This window comes from Stomoxys calcitrans, chromosome 2, assembly GCF_963082655.1.
Source record: "Stomoxys calcitrans chromosome 2, idStoCalc2.1, whole genome shotgun sequence".
Lineage (NCBI taxonomy): Eukaryota > Metazoa > Arthropoda > Insecta > Diptera > Muscidae > Stomoxys > Stomoxys calcitrans.
The window spans coordinates 197,658,055-197,682,022 of NC_081553.1; the positions used below are offsets into that span (position 1 = coordinate 197,658,055).

The following is a 23,968-nucleotide window of genomic DNA, read 5'->3' on the forward strand; positions in this document are numbered from 1 at the left end:
CGATCCAGCCAAACAGCCATAGAATATCGAAAATTATTTGCAAATTCATGTTTGCTGTGTTTCTGTTCAATTTTAAATTCTGGACTTAGGTAAGTATTTGAGAAATAAAAATTTTTTCGTTTTCGTTAGTCGCCGGTTGTTGTTGGGATTTGTTTGTTCACCCCTCCCCTTATCAACACGTTCTGAATGGTTGGCTATATTGGGGAGCTTTTTTTTTTGTTATTGTCCGTGGTCTGTCCTTTAAGTCGGCAATTTCACAAGATTCTTATTTCATGACATACTTATGTATATCTCAAGGCATACTTGATTCAATTGAAAGAATACAAGGCTAGTATTGGGATGTTATAACAAATACTAAATGGTTCAAGTACAATATTTTAAATCACATACAACCTATATTAATTGTTTGAACTTTATTGTTGTGGAATACGATTTAGACATAATACAAATTTGGCATTTCATAATCAGTTAAACGCATTTCATCACCATAGATATTTAGTTTCCTTGCAGCGTACGTTAGTATTAGGTATACATATATATGTATATATATTTTCCGGTCGTCCCGTCCCTAAATATGTACATGCATATCTACATACGTTGAACCTACAACTAAATCAACAAATTTTAATTTGTGTATATTTGGGTGATTCTAATGCAGCTTCTTTACGCTATACCTATGCTGTCATTTGCAGCCGTAAATTGGAATTTATGATTAGTGCGAATATATTTGTCGAAAACTTGCTTTGAAGTTGCGCAAATCCTTATAGTCAATTACAAGTAGAATCTATATTTGGTGTCTAGTCCCAGTCAAGTAACAAAGCTTTTTAGTAGATAAGCTAGGTTAAGGGAAGGCACAAGAGAACTCATGGCACAACTGTGTTATGGGCTAAAGGTAATGGAGGACTTAGGTGGTTACTGTTAACCAGAAAATGGAAGTTTTGGAAGGTTATGTACCTGGGCATAATTATAGACCAGAGATGAAACTAGACAAGAAGGTTCAAGACAGGGCTCAACTGCTACTTTGATCTGGTAGTTGTGTGCTTGGACTGGGGACGACACTGGATGCTTACTGTTGAGATTCGGCCGAATCTGGTCTGGTCTGGTATGGGTTGCGGAGAGGAAATGAAAAAGGAATACTCTGTAGTGTAACGGCACGTGGTAGGCTCTATAAACTATATTCGTTCTGAGAACCTCGCATTTGTACGTTTACAAATTACGGATACCTATATATAATGGGTTGAGCTACGGGTGCGGCGCAACTGTAGTATATAGGCGGCGGGAAAGGTTTCATTAATTGATGACTTGGACTATGTCTTCTCGAAAAGGTCAACTGTAGTATATAGGCGGCGGGAAAGGTTTCATTAATTGATGACTTGGACTACGTCTTCTCGAAAAGGTCGAGTTACGTTGGAACGCGTCGTTTTCTAGATCCTCGGTCTATACGGGCTGGTTGGTTGGGTCTTCAGATTAACATTATTGATTGTTTTCGAGGAAGGGAGTTTTTCTTGTAGTCATATTTTTATATTTGGAGGTAGCGATCCACGCCGAGCTCCACAGGTGAGAAAGCTAGAAATAGAAAAGTCATGGCCATTGAATATTTAAAGGTGTCAATAACTCGTCTTGTCATATCCAGTATCACAGGCTCTTAGTTTTTAAGCAATAGTCGCTGCCGGCCATCCTTTAAATGAGACTCTCCACTCGAAACTGCGACTGCAGTTGCAGCTTATCCGTATTCGGAACTTTCCTCTATCAGCAATCTGTGGACCGGTAGCTCAGTTCAGGTACGGCCGAGATAGAGCTATACAATGTATATATACCGCTGGTTGAAAGTTGTGACTCAGTTAATGGCCAGGCTTACAAGCCCGACATAAGTCGGCAACTGTCTGGCCATAATCGACTGGTTCTAGGAGCCATCACGTTTCATGGCATTCTCCCCTAGCTAACGACCGTCGGGGAATACCTTTGGCAGAGCATATTGAAGGCTCCACATTTGCATGGTGAATGAGGATGCCTCCACTAGGATAACGAGCATCTGTAGCAGCTCGCTAGAAATTTTCATTGCTTACCCTGATCTCCTCAGTGACATATTCTGGCAAACCGTAATTTTTTTGGGATCAGATCACCTCCCCTTAAACTCACCATCGACCGACCATCCAACTTCATAACCTCTGAGCGCCGTACGTTTATCAATTAGAAGAAGGCCGATTGGGTCGTCGTCAGAGAGTACACCGACGCCGCTTCAGTGAACTGAAGTGGTGGTTATGCTGGCTACATTTGTGAGGAATCCTGTCATGTTAAAACTTCTTAAGCAAGTGGGTCGCTATACGCCACGCCATTCGGACTCGGCATAAAAAAGGAGGCCCCTTTTCGTTGAGCTTAAACTTTAATGGAACTGAACTGTGGATGTGGCGATCCTCGTCATTAAGTCGCCTTGTCATATCGAACATCATAGGCACTCATTATTTGTGCAAGAGCTGTTGCCGTTCGACCTCTCACTGAGACTCCGTTTGCAGCATTCCACTATCCGCAACCTGTAGACGCGCTGGGCAGCTTTGAGCACCACACAGATCAGACCTCAATGTTTCAGCTTGTATGGTACTGACATCTATCCAGAGCCAAGATACGGCACGTCTCGTGTTTTGCTTCACTGTCAAACATCTTCAGTTTGGTCTATAATTTAATTTGCAAATTATTGAATTTTGTTACCAAAATGCGTGCTCTGTTAAGAAAGTTCTTCGCGCGTTTCTTCCATTTTATGGTCGAAGCTCATTTTTGGCTCAATGGGTACAGAATTGTCGATTTTGGAGTGAAGATCAGCCGAAATCATTGCAAGAGCAACCAATGCATCAAGAAAAAGTCAGTTTGGTGCGGTTTATGGGCTGGTGACATCATTGGTCTGTACTTCTTTAAAGATGATGCGAATCGTAACGTAACTGTGAATGGTGAGCGCTACCTTGAGATGGTATACACATTTTTTTGCCCAAAATGTAAAAGCTTGACTTGCATGACATGTGATTTTAACAAGACGGTGCCACATGCCACACATCATGCGTAACAATGGACTTATTGAGAAGCGAGTTCGGTTAACATTCAATTAAATGTTCGGGACCGGTCAATTGGCTGCCAAGATCGTGCGATTTAAAGCCTTTAGAGTTTTTTTTGTGGTGCTATGTTAAAGTTCATGTCAATGCAGACAAGCCCGCTTCAATTGAGGCATTGGAAGACAATATTTAAGCATTTATTCGTGAGATGCCAACCGAAAAGTTGGAAAGAGTATGCCAAAATTGGACTAAGCGGATGGACCGTTTGAGTCATGGTCTACATTTTCATGAAATAATCTTCAAACATTAAATAATATGGACCGTATTAGCAATGCAAATAAAAATCTTATGCATTTTTAGAATTGTATGTGTTTTTTTGGAAAAATTTCTTATAGTTCCTAAAAAATCCCCCTTTAGTAATCGACGAATATAAGCGAGATTTGTGGCTACAATACTTGGAGCAATGTAACTAAGTTAACGTTTTAGGCAAGCTGTGGGCTACTGTTAAGTCATTCCTGAACCCCGGTAGACGGGATGGCAGGATCTCAGTCACTTTTGGCTACGTAACTGTGACTGATCTGAGGAGATGCGCCAGGTTGTTCAAACGTCAATTTATTATTGTTGTTGCTGTTGCAATGTGTTATACATTGCTGCGGCAGGCAATCGGCTGTCATGGGATTTTCAATTTATTGTTCATCCCGAGAGTTACAGGGCTAGGAGGGACCATTTGTCGCATCCGCGGCTTTCGAGTGGGAGGATAGCCATCACAATTTACCGTGGACGAAGTTTCGATTGTTGTCCGTGGTGCTCCTTCGGAGCCCAACGACTTTGCCATCTTCCTGAAAGGATAGACGCTGTAATCAAAAGGCGATGAAAGCTCTGGCTACGAGCTATGCATGTGTAAATTGAATACAAATGGGTTGACTTCAACGTCTCATTTTCTATATGTGGATTTGGGTATCCTCATCGAGCTCCAATGATTTTCGTGTATGCTGGTTTCTTTTCCTGCTCATTGCCAGTAGTTAGTATCTTGCACCACATTGCCGTACACTTTATCTGTGTTCTAGCGGCTAGCGATTGAAGTCTTAGAAGCAAGAACACAAAACATTTTTTAGTGGTTGACGTGGCGTTAAGTGCTTACGGCATATGCGAATACATCAGTTTTGTTAGTCATTTCTAAAGAGAGATATCAGTGCGTTACAAATTGTTTGGACTCATTATATCGCAGGGCTAAACTTGACTAAACGATACTGACTTATAGGTATCTGGGCTGGCTTCAGGCTCTGGAGAGAGTAAGTCTCCCAAGGTTGAACGATAAGGTGAAGAGATTTGTGGGTTTTGCAATTGTACCTTGGGTGAGAGTCATGAGAGTCATGCACCTGGCGTTTCTTAAATTACTAACTCTGATCTACTCTGCTTGGTGCAATGTACTATATACCACTGAAATCTTTTTAGATTGATGGCTTGACTGGATGTATGTGAAAATATTTAATATAAAAATTCACGATAGAGCGCCTCCTTTATTTTAAATTTAAAATTATATGGGCCATTTACTTTGAAAAATGCGGCATTATATGGAAAAATGACCAAATTTTGCAAAAAAAAAAATGCCAATATCTTGAATTCTTAAATACTTATGGTCCTAAATTGAATATATTCGGAAAGAGCTTAGTCCCTATTATATTTTCTGCAAACGGGTTTAGCCCACTATTTCCCAGTTGGCCACAGGGGGCCTTTTACTCTGAAAAATGGGGCATCGTATAGAAAAATGACCAAATTTTGCACAAAATGGGCATTATGTTGCTTTCTTCAATACATAGAGATCCAAATTTAATAGATTCGGAAAGAGCGTAGTTCCTGTTATACTTCCTGTAAAGGGTTTTAGCCCACTATTTCCCAGTTGGCCACAGTGGGCCATTTAGTCTGAAAAATGGGGCATCATATGGAAGAATTGCCAAATTTTGCCAAAAAAAAATCCATTATCTTGATTTCTTTAATATTTAGGGTTCTAAATTGAATAGATACGGAAAAAGCGTAGTCCTTATTATAATTCCTGTAATGGGTTTCAGCCCACTATTTCACAGTTGGTCACAGTGGGCCATTTACTTTAAAAAATGGGGCATCATATGGAGAAATGTCAAAATTTTGCAAAAAAAAAAAAAAATAGCCAATATCTTGGATTCTTAAATACTTAGGGCCCTAAATTGAATAGATCCGGAAAGAGCGTAGTCGCCATTAAATTTATTGTTAAGAGGTTTAGCCAACCATTGGGTTGCCCAAAAAGTAATTGCGGATTTTTAAAAGAAAGTAAATGCATTTTTAATAAAACTTAGAATGAACTTTAATCAAATATACTTTTTTACACTTTTTTTCTAAAGCAAGCTAAAAGTAACAGCTGATAACTGACAGAAGAAAGAATGCAATTACAGAGTCACAAGCTGTGAAAAAATTTGTCAACGCCGACTATATGAAAAATCCGCAATTACTTTTTGGGCAACCAATTTCCCAATTGGCCACAGTGGACAATTATCTCTGCAAAATGGGGCATGATGTGAAAAAATTACCAAAATTTGCCAATATCTTGGTTTCTTCAATACTTAGATCTCCAAATTGAATAGATTCAGAAAGAGCGTTGTCCATATTATTTTTCCTGTAAACGGTTTCAGCCCACTATTTCCCAGTTGGCTACAGTGGGTCATTATCTCTGCAAAATGGGGCATCACATATATAAATGACCAAAATTTGCCAAAAATGGTCAATATCTTGGTTTCTTTCATACTTAGGAATATTAAGTTTAATAGATTCGGAAAGAGCATGAACCGTATTATATTTCCGGTTGTTGTTGTTGTTGTAGCAGTGTGCTGCCGAGACGGCAGCCCTTGGCGATGGAGGATTCCATCGGGTCAATCCGGTACGTACAACCGGCTGCCATGGGATTGTAGACAGGATTTCCTGTAGACAGTTTCAGCCCACTATTTTCCAGTTGGCCACAGTGGACCATTATCTCTGAAAAATGTGGCATCATATGAAAAAATTACGAAATTTTGCCAAAAATCGCCAGTATCATGGTTTCTTTAATACTTAGAAATTGAATAGAATCGGAAAGAGCGTGGTCCATATTGTATTTCCTGTGAATAGTTGCATCCTACTTTTTCTCAGTTGACCACAGTGTGCCTATTTCATCTATTGAGTGATGAATTAAATTCGTCATCCACATTTCTTTGACGACTTGTATTTTATTTTGATTTTTATAATAATTAAATTTTTCGTCATATTTGTGTTTGAATATCTTTTTTTACAATATATTAGAATTTTTCCATATTTGTATTTGGTTGTTATTACTTTTGTCTTAGGATTTTCTGTATTAGGTTTTTTTCTATTAGGTTTTCGGTATTATAATTTTAAATTTCACATATAGGTGGCGCTCTATCGTGAATTTTTATATTATAATATATTTTCACATACATCTTGACTGCCATCTACACGAGGAGGAAGTGTTGAGCTGAAGGCAACACGCCATTCTCTGCAACCTTAAGCCCGAAACATCAAGATGTGTGAATAACAAGACTTGCAGAAGTAAATAATTTGATATAAGTACTAACGGGCGGTTCCATATTAGTAGCAGCGGACCAGGGCAGTAGTCTAAATCGAGTTCTCAGGAGTTGGAGAATCAGAACCTTTTTGGAGGTAGGAGTGACTGCAGTCTTGGCAGACTATTACGATATATATACATATATGGGACTATCATGATATATGATGTATCAGATCAAGGTGATGGTTATTAGTTGACAGAATGTCACTCAATGGAATATTCTACTGCCGTAACGATTTAGATATTGGAAGCACGGATCGATGACGGTACACTTGGCGTTAACTGCTTTTCTATTTTCTATTCTATTATGGGAGTCTGGTCTTGCAAAATGGTATATAAAGATGAAGCCTAAGTAGGATAATCGAGAAAGTGCAGAACACTTCTCAAATTAGGGCAGGGGGAAATTCTAAAATTAAGAGTGGGGAAACGTGATTCGAGAGAGGCGCAAAATACCATATTCCAACGGATACCTGATATTTGTAAGTTATGTTAAATTTATGAAACTGACACTCCTCGAATTTCACCATTTGTATATTTTGCTGGACGATGCTGATGCGGCGGAGCATGGCATATAGTCGGCTCGAAGTACTCTAGGCTGAGGCAATCTTTCCTTATTTATGAATTGGTGTCTTCTTTCTGGAGAGAAAGTTTTAAAATTAAGGTATTTCGCCTCTTCACTGGAACCTCGGTATATAGGGAGTGCCTAGGTTGGATAGCTTAAACGGAGTAGGAGCATTTATTGAGTTCCTTGAAAAAAGGAAGTTGTATAAATATCTATGGAGGTTTTGTCTTTTTCGAACGGTGGTTTTGGCGGTATTAACTGATTAGTGTTGGTCAGACCTGTGCGAACTCCTTGGGAGGATAGATGTTACTCGATCTAGGTTATGGGCTGATGCCGTTATTGATGGGTCGCCAAGACCAAATTTTCTACGTAAGAAAATATCACTGGCCATTACAATGTCAGGTAGCAAATGTAGCATTGTGCTGTGTTTCATCCATTCGTCTTCCTGGTTCTGTTAAATATCCAGATCTAGGATCTCTGTGTCTAAAAAGTTTGCAGTCCTAAGTTGAGTAGGATTGGCTGGTCAGTTGGCGTGAGTCGTGTGGTCCCATGTTGCAATCAGGATGCACATCCAAAATGCTGGCATCAATTAAGTAGTCGAGACGTCTGGATTCGATTTAATTTATTTGTTTGTTTTCACATACAACAAGATTACAATAATCTTAAACTATAGTATGCGAAGTTACAATGGTATACAATGATTGTTCACAAAAAGTAAAAAAAAAAATAAGCAAAAATTGGCATAAAGAAATAAATAGAATATGCCTGCATCTGCCGGAACCCAAGTGAGCCAAAACGAATCTGGTTTAGTGATTTAGATGCAATAGGTGGCGGTCTATCTTCAATGACTGCGTTCACTCGGTAGGGGTTCATCGGTTCTGCCACGCCTTAAACGCCACCCGATCTAGAGATTCTATCTTACAGCACTGAACCCCACTTACTACACGCGCCCTGATATATTTTGTGAAAAATTTAACATTTTTATTGAGACATATAAATTGAATACTCATTTTTTTTTTTAATTTCAATGTACTGTTACGTTTTATTTTTCTAATTTTCAGCTATAGCCTTATTCATGTAACGCTTTGTCCTTCTTCTTTACAGGAATGCCAACAATAACAAGCGTTTTGAAATTTGCAAAAAGTAAGCAAATCCATTTAGCAGCTATGAAATACTAATCAAATGGTGCAGTTATTAACAATATGGCGCCAGCTCTAACAGAGCCTATAAGTCCAACGGAGAAATTAGAAAATTCTGCCACTACTGCCACAGCCACAAGGTCTGCCAGGAAAATTGAGCAGGTGGGAATTAAATCCAACAACAACAACAACAATATTATAAAGCAATCGCCTCAAATACGCGAAAAGCGTAACTCGAAGAGCAGTATAAACGTTGTCCAGCCAGCTACAACATCATCGCTACGATCGACACGTTCCAAAGACGCACAGCAAAGGAATTCCCTTAAAACAGCTGTGAAATCAAACTTGCACGCACATTGCAAGGAGCAACAGTTGACGACAAGCAAATCCTCATTTAAAGAGTCCAATAGTGATTGTACAAATAATGAGCAAATGGGCTTAAGCACAGCCATTTTAGACACCAAAAACCAACTAGCCCAGAAAAATACAATTGCAATTGCATTAGAGGAAAGGGGGGAAAGTACGGCAGAGAAGGCTCCAAAGGAAGACACTTCAACAGCTCAACTCTTGGCGGATCTAACAAACGAGGCCATTACAGCTGATATTTGTTTACGCAACCAACTTAAGGACGTTAATCTTGTCAAAACGTCAGAGGGTTCTTCATCTCCCTTGCAAAGAGATTCCGATATAGTAGTTATTAAAGCCATAACTGCGTCTCCTAGTACTGCCCCAGACACTGCGCACATGGAGACGCAGTGTAATGATACAGCAGCAAGTACAACTAGTCCTAAACACCAGGAGAGTAACAAAAAATACAACTCATCTTTAGAAACTAAATTATTGGGCGATGAACAGAAAAACGTCAACTCAATAGCAAGTACAGAACATCAAATCGAGACGGAAAAGGTAGTGGAAACAAAGAAACATGAAGAACTCCCTACAAAAGTTGAACATGATGAAGTCAAAGAAGTTAGTTCCGATTCAACCAAAATCGAAGCAGCATGCACTAAATCGATGGACATCGATATGGAAGCCGCATGTACGCAAGAGTCTCCCATTGGTTCTCCAGATTTCCAAGCAGAAACCAAAAAAGATGCCAGAGATACCTCAAAGGCTGAAATTCTTTCTGTGCAAGAATTGCCACCCGTCAATACCGACTCAACGATGACAGCATCCGAAGTTGAAGACAATTTAGAAGGTATGTTTAAAGTTATAAAAAAAGTAGAAACTCCCAAACTAAATAGAAAATATAACAAAAAATGGCTGGTCTAATTGCCTTACCCTAATAATTAAAAATGTGGCAAAATAGATTTAAGCGAGTTCTAATTTGTGCCCTAATGGTAAACTAAAAAGACAAATCCAAAATCCTAATTTGGGCCCGGCACGGAATGAGCATTACACGGGTGGGAACTCTGAGTTCACATTTGTGTGGTGTTCATTGTCATTACTAAAAGCTCAGTTGGGAGCTACCGGGCGCGTCCTCAGGTTTCGGATAGTGGAATGAATGCTTCGTATAGGAGTAGCTGCAATAGCCTTCGGCGACAATCAGCGATATCAAGTGGAGAGTTTCGGTGAGAGGACAGGCGACACTGACTCTTGCTTATATACTGATTGCCTATAATACTCGATATGACAAGGCGAGTTAATGACGCCTTTAAATAACCAACGGTCATAACGTTCTCGCTGCGATCGGTCCCTTGACCGGAACAAGCTTGCTCACCTATGGAGCCACCACATACAAATGTGGCTACAACAACAACCAAAGTTGGGTTCAAGTCATTAAGGACACGTTCGTCCTTGACGCTGAACCCCTGGGTTCGAATCTCGGCTAGAACAACAGAAAACATTTTCAGTGATGGTTATCGCCTCCTAATTGTGGCAACACTTCTGAAAGTGGAGTACGGCTTCCATGAATCTTACGCGTCAAACGGACTAGAAGGGGCAATGTGGGGATCAAATGAAAGGAATAGGGTACATATCTGACTTCAACATTTTCAAACAAATTTAGGCCACTAAAATTGTGATATAGAAAAGTAGATTGCAAATAAACTAAATGAAATTAACATACATTGGAGTGGGCTGGTTTAGCTAGTTTTCCATAAAAAAATCAAAAAAAAGGTATAGGATTTAAATTTAATTAAATTGAAATAAAAAAAGTCTTTTACATCGGCAACTTGAGACCCCAACATTAGTCCTTAAAATACAGTGATCAGCCTGTCCTCTAGGAAGACAAAAATAGGTCAATCTTCTTAGGTAGCAACATGCATATTTGCCACGAACATTCCATTAAGGAACAGGGGCAAACTTCTCACTTATCAATGACTGCTATCCGATTAAATTTTTAAGCTCAATGTTGCTGTCTGATTCAATTTTTAAGCTGCTGTCCGGGTCCGAACGGCGTGCCACAGAGCTACACTTGTTTGTGGAAAAATTTTTAGATAGATCGACCATAGTAGAGCGGATTTCGAACCGAATACTGAGACGGCAATGAGGGTCGAGTATAAAAAACTAATACCAAGAAATTAGGAATGGAACGGAGATAGCCTAGCGTATATGGCCACTGGTTCAGGTTGATAGACGGATATCTCAAAGCTAGAGTAGAGAAAAAGCATTGGTGTCCATGTTAATCCAGAGACTGAGTTGTTCTATAGCCACGATTTAAACGATCATGGAAAGTGTTGTTGTTGTTGTAACTGCATTTCCATGTGGAGGTTGCGATCCTCGCCAAGCTCCTGTATGTGAGCAAGCTCGTTCCGATCCGAAGGACCGAACGCCGCGGGAACAAGGCCATTGGTTATTTAAAGGCGCCAATAGCTCGCATTGTCCTTTAGAGCATCATGGACACTCAGTAATTGTGCAAGAGCAGAGCCTCAGTGAGAGGCCGGGTTGCACCCCAACGGACTCCCAATGATAAACTAGGAAAACTTTTGGCGGCAACGTGGCCCTATCTGGGTACATGGAAGAAGGACTCGCATGCAAAACGCTGGAACTAGGAGGCTGCGGGGACAGACTGTGAAAATCCTCTGAAGGATCCAGGCCGGGGTAGTACAAGACAGGTACTGAGGAAACGTAAAGAAGATGAATGAGATGCTCTTGTGTATGTGTTGTAGCAGTGAGTTGTTCACTGAGGCGGCAGCCCTTGCCAATGGAGAAATCCATCGGGTCAATCCGGTACGTACAACCGGCTACCATGGGATTGAGATTCTCTTGTTGTAGCAGTGTGTTGTTTTCTGTCTTTCGTCTCAGTAAAGGCTTCTGGGCGGTGGATACCTATCCACAAGATGATTGCTTAGATACCAAAAGGTATTGCTTAGACAGCATGTAGTTATGTCTTCGCACTGGTAGAATCTTTGTCTCCTTTTGGAGGTGGTCCATATGAGAACTGAGGAGACAGCCCGTCGCAGTTCGAAGGGTGGATTTCTGACAGGTCTAAATATTTTTCTACTACGTGTCATAGAGCTGACGAGACCACACTGGCGCTGCATAACTTACCACAGACCGGCCAATTGCTTAGTACGTGGTCAACAAGGTTTCTTTGTCGGCACCCTAAGTGTTGCCGGCAAGTGACTTTGGACCTTGCTTCTACTTTTGACTTTATCACAATTGCTGTCAAATGTGACGCAAAGTATTTTGGGACACTTGATGGTCGGAATCATTTTTCCTTCGCTCAGCTCAGTATTCACCTCACACGTATTTGTAGTGAACAATGTGGCAGATATCTTCAGATCTCTTGTAGCGAAATATGTGGCAAGTTCGTGGTGGTAGACGTTCAATGGGTCGGGGGCTGATGCCATGATCGTACATTCTTCCGCATATGATACGATCTCTATGCCGTATGGGGGATGGAATGGAGGATAGGTAGAGGTTAAACAGTACCGTAGATATCTCTACGCCTTCGGAAATTTCCTGTTTCACTATACGTTGCTTCGACTTCTTATCCCTAAATTCTACAAATGACTGGCAACCACACAGATAAATCGCTACTCAGCGTTTTAGGCCTGACTGAAGAGACGTGTTGGCGGTGTCCTCAAATAGTTTGCCATGGCTGACGAAAGATCCATTGCCACGAGGACCATCCTATCACATGGCCTAGGCTAACTGAAGCCACGGCAAATGTGTGCGGTGCTGTCATGCAAAACCATTGTTTTTCTATGCAGTCTTCGAAATCCATAACTTAAATCACCAAATGAGGATAATATCAACGCAATATATAATTTCACTTCTCGAAATGATTTGGCTATATAAACGTAGTTTTCTTTCTATCAATAGCTGATGGCCTCGGTAGTCAATTTCATTTTTCTGCTTTACTATGTTTATGTTTACTATTAGCTTAATATATAAATAAATAAAATTTCTTTCAATAAGCAACAACAACTGACCAAATTAATTGTTCTTCTCCACTGTTTACCAGAACGTTTGAGTCAACTCGATGGTACTGCTATTGATTCCCCGCCTCCAAATAATGATGTTGACAAGGATGCTTTGATAAAATCTGTACATAATATCGAATCTACAACCACTCCACCTCGAACTCCAACCCATCAGCATTCAATATCGCAGGATATGCAACAAATACAACAACAATTGCAAAACACACCTCCCACACCGGTATCACAGCAAGTGCAGGCTCACCACATGCAACAGCAACAACAAAATTGTTATACCCCCCAAAGTACTGTGTCCTCAGTGAATACTGTAGGCAGCGGCAATATCCCTCCCTCGTTTATTAAGGAATCCGAAGGAGCCGATTTAGAGGATCAAGAAATAGAAGAGGTTTTCAAGGTATTAAAGGGTTTCGAAGGTGGCACAACGTCGGATTTGAATGTATGTGATCTTAATGTTTTATTCAACGAAGTCTACATGAAAATGAACGAAACCGAAATGAATGGAAATACCAGTTCAAACGTTGCCGGTGTCAGTGCAAGTCAAGCCAATGCGGCCACAAATCCCTCTATACAATTGGTAAAACCAACAGAGCTCGAAGAAGGCCAGAAAGACATAGAAAAACGGCAACAGCAATTGCAACGTAAAGTGGACTTTCTGATGAGGCGTCTGCGCAAGCTGCAGTCTCGTTATATGTGCAGACATACCAGTGAAGAAATTGCCGGTCTTTTTGAATGGAGTTCCAGACAGGTCAGCAAAGGTGTTGCAAACAATGTTTTGACCTCGAATAGTGCAGAAAAATCAAGTCAAGATGCCAGCAAGTATTTTTTGAAGGTTATAGCCGCCAGACCACCGGCCATGGACTGGAAAAGCGAACAGGAGGAAATTGTACCTGCCACACAAATTACAATGTTACTGCGCAAAATTGAAGCCGTTGCCAATGCCCAACAGCACTGCATAACACCTGCAACGACGAGTTTGCCGAATTTAGCAGCAACAACCAAGAAAACTAAAAAAGCTTTATTAGAGGCTCAAGCAGCATCTGGCTCGAAGCACGGTACATCTGCATCGTCATTAGGTTATGCTCGCTCGGAAAATGCAGTAATATCTACATTCGATGAAAATGTAACAAATGAATTGACCCAGGTGGCAGGACTTTTACAAAGCGAGATGTGTGAAGTGCAAAGAGCCATTGATTCTGATGCCACAGAATCCAGTTCTGGAGGCGAATCGGCAGATGAAATGGTAACATACAATAATCAGCAACAACAAACTCTGCCAATGTAAGTAATTGCTTTATTGCATTTTTGTTTCATTTTACTAATCGTGTACCTTCGGAACTATTAGAAAAAAACGTGCCGCGTGGCGTTACTCACGTGATCGTGCTGCCATTGCGTCACGCTGGTCGTGGCTGCTATCTCAAATATCAGATCTTGAAATCAAGATTCGCCAGCATAGCGATTTACATCAAGAAATTGTCAAATCGAAGGGTCCCGTTACTTGCTTCGCCGAAAACGGTCTAAAGGTTGAGGCGAAAGTGGGTGAAATAAACAAAGAAGACATTGAAGGTTCCTGCAGAACTCGTGGCTTTGTGCCTGCATTGTTTCGCAAGCGAAAGCTTGTGCAGACAACCAACATGCACATAATATCGAAAAAAGCAGCAAGACCCAGGTAAGTCTTGAAATTTGAGATATCTTTGACGTCTTAAATAAACAAAAATTGTTTTAAAAAATTGCATGTGGTTTGATGAAATATTTTTTTTATTTAAAAATGGGGTATTTATTGGTTTTATATTAAATAAATGAAACATAGTATCAATGGAAGCTTCTGATTATCAATTTATTTTATATAAAAAATAAATTTTGTTTGTATTGGGTTGCCCAAAAAGTAATTGCGGATTTTTCATATAGTCGGCGTTGACAAATTTTTTCACAGCTTGTGACTCTGTAATTGCATTCTTTCTTTTGTCAGTTATCAGCTGTTACTTTTAGCTTGCTTTAGAAAAAAAGTGTAAAAAAAGTATATTTGATTAAAGTTCATTCTACGTGTTATTAAAAATGCATTTACTTTCTTTTAAAAAATTCGCAATTACTTTTTGGGCAACCCAATATATTCTGTATGTAGTCAAATTAGATTTTCCCCAAAATTCAACCGTTTGCACAGTTTGGCTTTGCTGTTGGCCAAGCTGATGAGCTATATTTTTAAGAATTGCTTCTTAAGCATCTTTGGCCAATGTTATTCTCTATTTCGTTCCAAAGATACTTAAAACAGCAGACCTTCCCAATTAAATATCCTTATACTACCACTTCAACAGTCTATTTTTCTTCCCTTTTCGAAGATTTTTTTTTTAAATTTTGCCCATGAACATTCTTTCACTAAGGAACAGGGGCAAATTTCTCACATATCAATGAGTGCAGCCCATTATCATTGAGCTTAAACTTGAGTCCGAGTCCGAACGGCGTGCCGCAGAGCTACACCTCTTTGGAGAGAAATTTTTACATGGCATAGCACCACACGAATGTTAGCAGCATTAGGAGGGGAAAACCAACTCAGCACTTTTTTTTGATGATCTCGCCAGGATTCGAACCCAGGCGTTCAGCGCCATAGGCTAACCTCTGCGCTACGGTGACAGTTACTGTTCATAATATCAATGATATCGCTTTTGGCTAGCAGCAAGTGTTGTTTTGTGCATATTGTCCTGACAATTCACAACTGATCGTTAAGCTGTCTCTCTACCTTAAACCGCGTTTGGTATTGATGAAGGGCCTATTTGTATTAAGTACGTGTGTCAGCCATCCTGACCCGGAATTTGTTTAAATTTTGTAGGGATATGAAATTTAGAAACCTTTGAATGTAAAGAGATGTCGAATTCGACCTTTTATTCCACGAAACGATAGTAAGTTTCGACCTTTGTTTGGCTGTTGTTGTTGTTGCTTGATTCTGTTGAGTATCCAGATCCAGGAACTCTTTGACTAAGATGGGGTGCGTCCAGAGGGATCTGGGTCTGAGTCGAGTGGATCTGGCTGGGCAGTTAAACAAGTGTGTCGTATGTTACCTATTATCGATCGGGACACACATCCTGCACGTCGACATCAATCCTTGCTCTGTAGGAGTTGAGGCGGCAGCATCTGCTGGATTTTAATTGAGCCAGAACTACTCTGGTTTGCCGGTGCGTCTCATAAAGCTGATGAGACCACACTAGCGCTACATAACTCACCACAGACTGGGCAATTGCTTTGTATGTGATCAACAAGGTTTCTTTTTCAGCACACCAAGTGCCGCCGACAAGTGACATGAGGACCTTGTTCCTACTTTTGACTTTATCGCAAATTGCTGTGGCATGTGGTGAGATGTGTAAGAGATGTCAAATGTGACACCATGTATTTTGGGAAACTATGGGATCATTTCTCCGTCGACCATCATATTCAGCTCATTATACACCTCACGCGTATTTGTAGTGAACAATGTTTGCTGAAGATTTGGTGGCAGATATCTTCAGATCGCTTGCAGCGAAATATGAGGCAAGTTCGTTGAGGTAGATGTTCAATTTATCGTCATGCTATTACAGTGCAGGATAGGTAGAGGTACTTCGTGTATCACTCTACGGTGCTTCGAGTTCTTATCCCTTACACACAGATAATTCTCAACCCAGCGTTTCAGGCCTGGCTGGATGTGATGTCCTGAAATAGTTTGTCCGTGTCGAATGCCTTCGATAGGTGCAGTACCGCGAGCAACGTTCTATCACATGGTCTGGACATGTGTGCGGTAATGGCATGCAAAGCATTTGTTGTGCTATGCAGTCTTCGAAATCCATCCATGCTGATGCTTGGCGAATGGAAATTCTCAGTTAAGGCTGGTGAGGTGTAGTCTCTCATGCGTCTTGGCTACTGGTAAGAGAAAGGAGATCGGTCTGTAGGACTCCCACTAACTCGGGTCATTTCCAGGCTTTAGTAGCGGTATCACTCTGCCCATCTTCCAGACATCGGATATGAAAAGAGTGTTCAAAGACAGGTAGAGTTCGGTTGTAAGGTACTCGACTCCAGGTAGATCCAGCTTCTGCAGCATAAATCTAGAGATTCCGCCGGGACTCAACGTCTTGGATGATTTGGAGCCTTGTATGACATTCGTAACTTTGTCCACGGTAAATTGTGATGGCTGTCCATCAGCTCGGAGACCACGGATATGACGAATCGCTCTCCTCCCAGCACTGTCACTTTCGGGATGCACAATAAATTGACGGTTGAACAACCTGGCGCATCTTTTCGGATCAGTAACAGTTACACCGCCAAAGGGACTAAGGTGCTGTCTCCCCTTCTACCGGGGTTCGAGAGTCACTCAACGGTAGACCACAGCTTGCCTAAACCGGTACCTAAGTTACATTGCTTCAAATGTTCCAGCCACAAATTCCGCCTCTGTTCGTTGACTACCCTGTTTATTTCCAAATCCAGCTTGCTGATTCTGGGATTAGTGCGGTCCGTACAACGAAAATCATCACGCTCGTCTGCGAGTACAACTGCCTGCGTTGGGAAGCTTGGCCGCACTTGGGGTATTCTACCGGCTGGTATAAAGCGAGCGGCTGCTGCGATAATGCTGTTTTGGAATTTTCACTCGGAGCCTCTCATCCACAAATACGCAGCCAAACTCATGTCCCATATTATTGCAGCTATAGTACCACGCATCACTTTTCTGTGAAATTGTGATAGCTCTTTGAATGCATCTCATTTTCTGTAGGCAGTAATGTCAGCTGCAAATTTTCTGCATAGAGTTCGGATATGTCAGGAGCAGATTCGCAAATCATGGTCCATAATTCGTTTGGTCCAGTGCGTCAACCATGTGCTCACTACCTTCAACGGCTAGCTCGAGTGACATCACGATGTCAGTCAGTATTAGTAATTAGGATTAGAGAATAAACAAAAGTTTCCTAGACTTGGCCAAGATAAAGCCACACTGAACCGATACGTCACCCAAACCTCTTGGCACACGATCAAAGAGAGTAAAATCATTCCGTCATGTGAATCTTTGCTAGCAAAACATTGGATTATCAGATTGGGTACTTATGGGTTAGGCTAAGGGTAATTAACCAAAATGTTAATTTATACATTCTGTGCGAATATAAGAAAGTAGTTTTGCAGTTTCCATAAAAATCCTTCTAATTTTCTTTTATTAATATTCTTTTTTATTTTATTAGCACAATCAAATGCGGCTGCCAATGGCCATTACATCCATGCGCATTATGTACGGGGCGTACTGATCCAACTGCCCCCAGGGATTTGCCGGATACCATGATGATGTCCGATAGAATAGCGTTGTTAGATCCTGGTTATCATCCTGTATTGAGTTTTAGAGAAAGTATGTACACTTTGGAATAGTTTCTTTTGTTTTGTGTTTTATTAAAAGTTTTGCCCATATTGTACAAATTTGCGTATCTGTAGATGTAAATAATGGAATACATTTGGAAGCCATTGCTAAACAGTCAGAATGGCAGCAGCGTGTTATGCGATCTCAGGCTAAAAGCATTGCTAAAAATGTTTGGAAAGCTGAACGCGAGGCAGTTGCTGCTGCTGGTGGACATTCATCGAAGAAATACGGCGAGTTTGCTCCGGTTAAACGCCGCTATGTGAAGAAAAAAGATCGTGAAGATAAATCGGGTACAGTAAGCTCCAACAATATAAAGCAACCGCGGAGTACAATGCCAACGACAGATGCTGCTGCTGCTTCAAGTCAGATAGCACCATCGGGGTCATCATCATTAATCGATGCAACTTCTTTGGCTACTACGTCCACAACAACGCCACTTGTGGCCAACAGTAAATTATTGTAAACATGAAAAATTCGATAATTGATATTAACATAAAACAAAAACAATTTTTTTGCATCTTTTTTCTTTTCATTTCTTCCCCCCACTGATCCCGTGATTGTGTGTGCAACAATAAAAACCATTGCATATGGTCCGTTCGATTGTTGATTGAATGATTTTAATTTTGCTCATGTTCCTCTAATAACTCTGCAACATATTGAATGAACCAAACAATCTGACACTGTTTCCGTTCTTCCGTAATAAACCATGTTCCAACTATTTGCTTTTCTTTGGCTCATTTATTACTAAATGGTACTGCTGCATGGATACACACATAGAGATGGTGGCCAAAAGTGCGAAGAAGCAACAATGCCAAATTCTGAGCGATGTAATGTTGAAGGATCCCATCGTAATATCGCCTCTTCGAGTAACAACAAACAATTCATTGGGGAGCACGGCGACGTTATCAGCAACAGCGATGACATCATCATTGCATCAAACGAGCGATTGTCTCCCGACAAACTACGATGCATACAATCTCAACCAAACACATTCATCATCGATCTCCAACAGCAGCAGCAACAACAACAACAACAACAGCAGCAGCAGCAAAAGTAATAAACATCGCAAACTCTCATCAGCATCAATGGCTGCCACATCTCATCATTATAATCAGCACCATAACAATAACCATCTATATAATGGCGAATCAACATTTCTTCATAACCCTGAGTGGTCAACGGCGCCGGGGGTGGGAGGAGGTGGTTTTATAGTGGATGGACTGGCTGCCCGCAGTCGTACATCTTCTCCCACACACGGCTTGAGCTACCACAATAAAGTCGAAAGGTATGTATAAACATTTATGAATGCATAGAAAAATAAAAATTAATTTACCAATTTTGTATTTTTGTTTAATTTTCAGATCGTTTGATCGTAAGAACCGTGTATCCTATGATATTGATAATATTGTGATCCCCTATAGTGTTGCAGCTGCTACTCGAGTTGAAATTCTACCATATAAAGAAATTCCAACGCCAAAGTAAGTTTGGAAAGCAGGATTTTGGGGGATTATTTGTTTACATTATTTCTCTTTTTCTTAAAGATGGCGTCTTATAAACATCAATGGCGAAGAATTAGAAAATTCCAAAATGTCAGAGAGTGATAAAATCGTCATTTCCAATGGAATATCTGATGATAGTGACAAGGACAAGGACCACATTGAAGATTCGATAAAGAGTGTAAAAAAGGCGCTTGAATTGGAGGGAGAAAAAAGATTGGAGGTGAATTCAACCACAGATCAAGCTAGTGGCGCTATCGAAGAAGAGGCTAAAGAAAATCAAACTTCTTTGTCATCGGAAAGCAATGAGAATGGTAGCCATAATCACAATGACAACCATTCCAAAGAAGACGATCCCATGGTGAAGGAGCCAGAAGAGAAAAAATTGAAAGTAGAACCAAATGTGATAAAAATTCAAAGTACTGAAGAGGAATTCATTTTTGAAGATATATCTGATGATGCCATGATCTTAAGACACGAGCGGGCTTTAACAGAAGAACGACGTAAGTTTCAGACGTATTTAAAATTTCCATGGAGTACACGTTCTAGGGCCAATCGCCGTATCGATAGCCGAGCTGAATCTAGTGGAGCAAACACCCCAGATCCCAGTTCGCCAGCGCCACAAACACCAAGTGTTGGTGGTGGCGATCAGGAAGTATGTTCTTTTAACAAAATCTGAGCTGTTTGGTCGAAGATGCTTATCTATTTATAATTATTTTCAGAGTATACCATCTCCATTGAACCCTTCCACTCCTCTTAATATAATGGATACAGTTTCAGAGGCTGGAGACAATTCTAGTGAGTGTAGCCTACATACATATTTATATGCAAAGAATTGTTTATTAATTTATTTTGATTTATTTATTTTTTCTTTTTAGCTTCATTTTTAGGTGTTGGTTTTATGTCAAACCAGATAAGTAGTAAACGTCAAGAAAGAAGACGAACTACTTCAACAAAGCGTGATTTAGAACGTCGCAGTTCTACACCAGATTCCAAAGAGGTAACATAAATGTTTAACAAAAAAAAAAAAAGGATCTCAACTAATTATCAAACTCTACCCCTTACTTACGTTTGTTTTTTGAGCTGACAACAAAGTGTTGATAGAAAATTAAAGAAATGATCAACATTTTTTTTTGTATAGAATCGATTTTGGAATTTGCTATTCATATTGTATAACAAATTGAAAAATTCACATGTTTAAATTTTTGAAATTTTCAAAAAGTAGGCAATAGAACAAGCACAGCAACTGACTACAAGCAATTCACCATAAAACATTTAACCCTACTTAGTTTGAACAGCTGTAGTTTAAGTGTGGTTAATTTTATTTAATAACCGTAGCTCAGAGTAGAGATGTGCACGTGAGTTATTTTCCCACCTACGCTCGAGAGAAAAAATGTTACTCACGCACGACTTTTTTATGTCGACTCACGTTTACGCAGACTCACGAAACAACAGTTTTACTCACCCACGACTCACGAGAATATCACGACTCACGAGGTACGCGCTACTTACGAGAATATATTTTTTATATTTTCTTCAAACATTTTCATATTGCATTAAATATTTAACAAATTTTTCGATACTATCGATAGCTTCGATAGTTAAGAAGAAAAATATCGAAACTATTGAATGCAGCGAATATCGATAGTTTGCCAGCACTACTACTCACCAGACTCTCTCACGAAAGACTTACGACTCATGAGGCACTCACGACCAGTGATGCCAACTTAGTGCTTCTCGCGCAAATTTTGGTGCTTTTTAGGTCACGCAAAACGCAAAGAGGTTCCATCTGGTGCCAAACGAAAATAGGCCTTAAGTTGGCTGTTTTTCCATTTCTAGTTAGTTTTTTTACCCTTTTTGCAAATTTGAGTTTTTTTTTTTATCGAAATCACAATTTTGCTGTTGCTTTTTGTTCCGGGGAGCCTAATAGTAGGCAAATATTCCATTAAGGAACAGGAAATTCTTTTCTCATATTAATGAGTGAAGTCTTATAAAAAGTTTAGCTCAACGATCACGGACCATTTGTATTGCCTTATCTTTAACGACACCTCTCGTATCGAATTTATAGATGGTTGAATACCTTACCTCACAAATGTCGACATTATTAATAAGGGGATATCCTCCTCTGAACAGTTGTTTAATGCTTGAGGCTTGATTTGAACCCAGACGTTTTGATGAGTCATTCAAACCGACAACTGGGCGGTTGAAATGAAAACATTTGAGTGTAATGTTGTTTTTGTTGTTGTTGTTGTAGTGAGTTGTACACTGAGGCGGCAGCCCTTGCCTATGAAGGACTTCATACCACTATTGTGCTTCTATAGTAGTAGTACACTGACTATTATTTTCTTGGTGTTTTGAATTACTCCAAGGGAAGGGAATACTCCCCTTCTCCGAATCTGCGGCTCCAACAATATCTACATTCTAAGCATTTATCTAGAGACAGAGCTACAAAATTGTCTATAGGAAAGATTTTCATATATTCATTTTCAGATTATACCTCCCTACGAACCAATGAAATTTCCACTGAGTGATGAACTGTTTGAGGAACTTATGAGTGCCATGCCCAGTGAGCATGGTGAGGAGAGTAAACGTTTCGATGACTGTTACTTGCCTGGTGGTGGCGGTGGTGGTGGTATAAGAACCCGAAATTCTTATATCAGTGGCGGCAATGCTTCGAAACGTTCGTCCCGATCCTCTACAGTCTGTGGTGAAAGACGTGTTAAAGGTTCTTTAAAAAACAATTCAGTAGATGATGTCAATGCCATGATGCCGCTAGAAAACGGCACTGATGATGTTGCTTTATACGATGAAGAATATGATGATTATCCCAAGCACCACTTGGCACCAAACGATCATCTGACAGCTGACAATTGTGCCGACGACAGTGGCGAAAACAATGATATGTACGGCGATGAATACCACACATTTTCGAATCGTAGAAAACAAAAACGGCCCAATGATGATAGCGATGGTGATTCCACAGAAACGGAACCTTTCCAAGATGACGATCCCAATGATCCCGAATGGTGCGGCGAGGGAGAGGATCGAACGCGTAAAAAATGTTGAGCCAAGGCATATGTGTAATGCCTTTTTAAAGAAACTTTTCATCGGCTGTATACAGACGTGGGAAAAAGTCGATTTTCTTTTGCAAGAAAGGAAAATATTAATTTTTCTTACTTTAACTTTAACTTAAACTTTAAATATAATTAAAACTTGTTGTGTTTATTATATTATTTTTTTTTTTCATAAACTAGCTATAAAAAAAAATATTCTTATAGAAGCAGTTCATTCTACACAAACAAAAATAAAAAAAAAAATAAACAAGGCCCATTCATTATATAGAGATTTACCCACAAACTGAAGTCAATGAAACGAAACAAACAAACTTACTTAAACAAACATATATTATTAATAAAAGATAATAACAAAAAACCCCCCAAAACGAATCTACATTTTCCCCGGAAATTAGTTCTTGTCGATTATGTTTCAGAACGACGACGATAATATCCTTAGAGTGTGTTTCTGTTATTTTGGAAGTGAGAAAGATGAGAGTGTATAGCGAAGCAAAACAAAAACTGCATAGTTAAGCCTGTAAATATACATACATACATTACATACTAAAATATTTATATATGAGTTTGATAAATACTTAAAATACAAATCATTTAATTAGCTATGTATATATATTTTTATTAAATAGCATAATAAAATTATATTTATACAGTAGTAGCAATCGTCTACACGGTTTTTTTTTTGTTTTTATTATTATCAATTAATCTAAGAATGTTTACACATTTAACATTAACAAAAGGAACTCAAAGTTAAATAAGATTAATATATATATACATATATAAATGATAAATAAACTAAGCTTAACGCATTTCAGCCTAGATGCGTGTCAAATAATTCTGGCTCCAAGAAAAAAAAACAACAAACACAAAAACAAATTCTTATAACAATATAATAAACATATTATATAGATGTATTTATTTTTTACCCCATCCTCCAAATGTAAACTTCTAATGTTCATGGATTCCATAACCAAACACACACATGCAGAAGTAAATGTAATTGACTGGGAAATTTGACCATTAAAGCAAAAGAAGAACTACCACAACATATTGGAAAACAAAAATTTTGTTTATTTTTCATAGCCTCTTAACAATGCATGAAGCTGAAGTTGCAAATCATCAAATCTATGTATGAAAAAAAAAAACGAAGAACATTTAATCGCAACCATAATGTTTTCATTTGTGTTTAGATTCGCTTTTTATTATTACTCTTAGTTATGGCTTCGCTGTTTTGTTTACCTCCTATATATTATTTTTATAATTATTATTATTATCACATAACTATTAATTTTCCTCTCGTACTAGTTAAACCATTTTATGAGTAAA

General features: G+C 39.4%; 1 protein-coding gene across 2 annotated transcripts; it reads left to right on the plus strand.

The window, feature by feature from the left end:
• Nucleotides 1–23,692, plus strand: LOC106081773 (uncharacterized). Of its 2 annotated transcripts, none has more exons than XM_013243967.2 (12): nucleotides 1–89; nucleotides 8,300–9,532; nucleotides 12,746–14,000; nucleotides 14,065–14,388; nucleotides 17,906–18,066; nucleotides 18,150–18,524; nucleotides 18,853–19,360; nucleotides 19,437–19,553; nucleotides 19,617–20,226; nucleotides 20,294–20,369; nucleotides 20,450–20,571; nucleotides 22,062–23,692. In XM_013243967.2, exons 2-12 carry the CDS (start codon nucleotides 8,398–8,400, stop codon nucleotides 22,635–22,637), a joined length of 5,259 nt encoding a protein of 1,752 aa, XP_013099421.2. In that variant the 5' UTR covers nucleotides 1–89; nucleotides 8,300–8,397; the 3' UTR covers nucleotides 22,638–23,692. The 2 variants fall into 2 exon arrangements, with proteins under 2 accessions (XP_013099421.2, XP_059219687.1); XM_059363704.1 differs by having other exon boundaries at nucleotides 18,150–18,365.
• The last annotated feature ends 276 nt before the right edge of the window (nucleotides 23,693–23,968 follow it).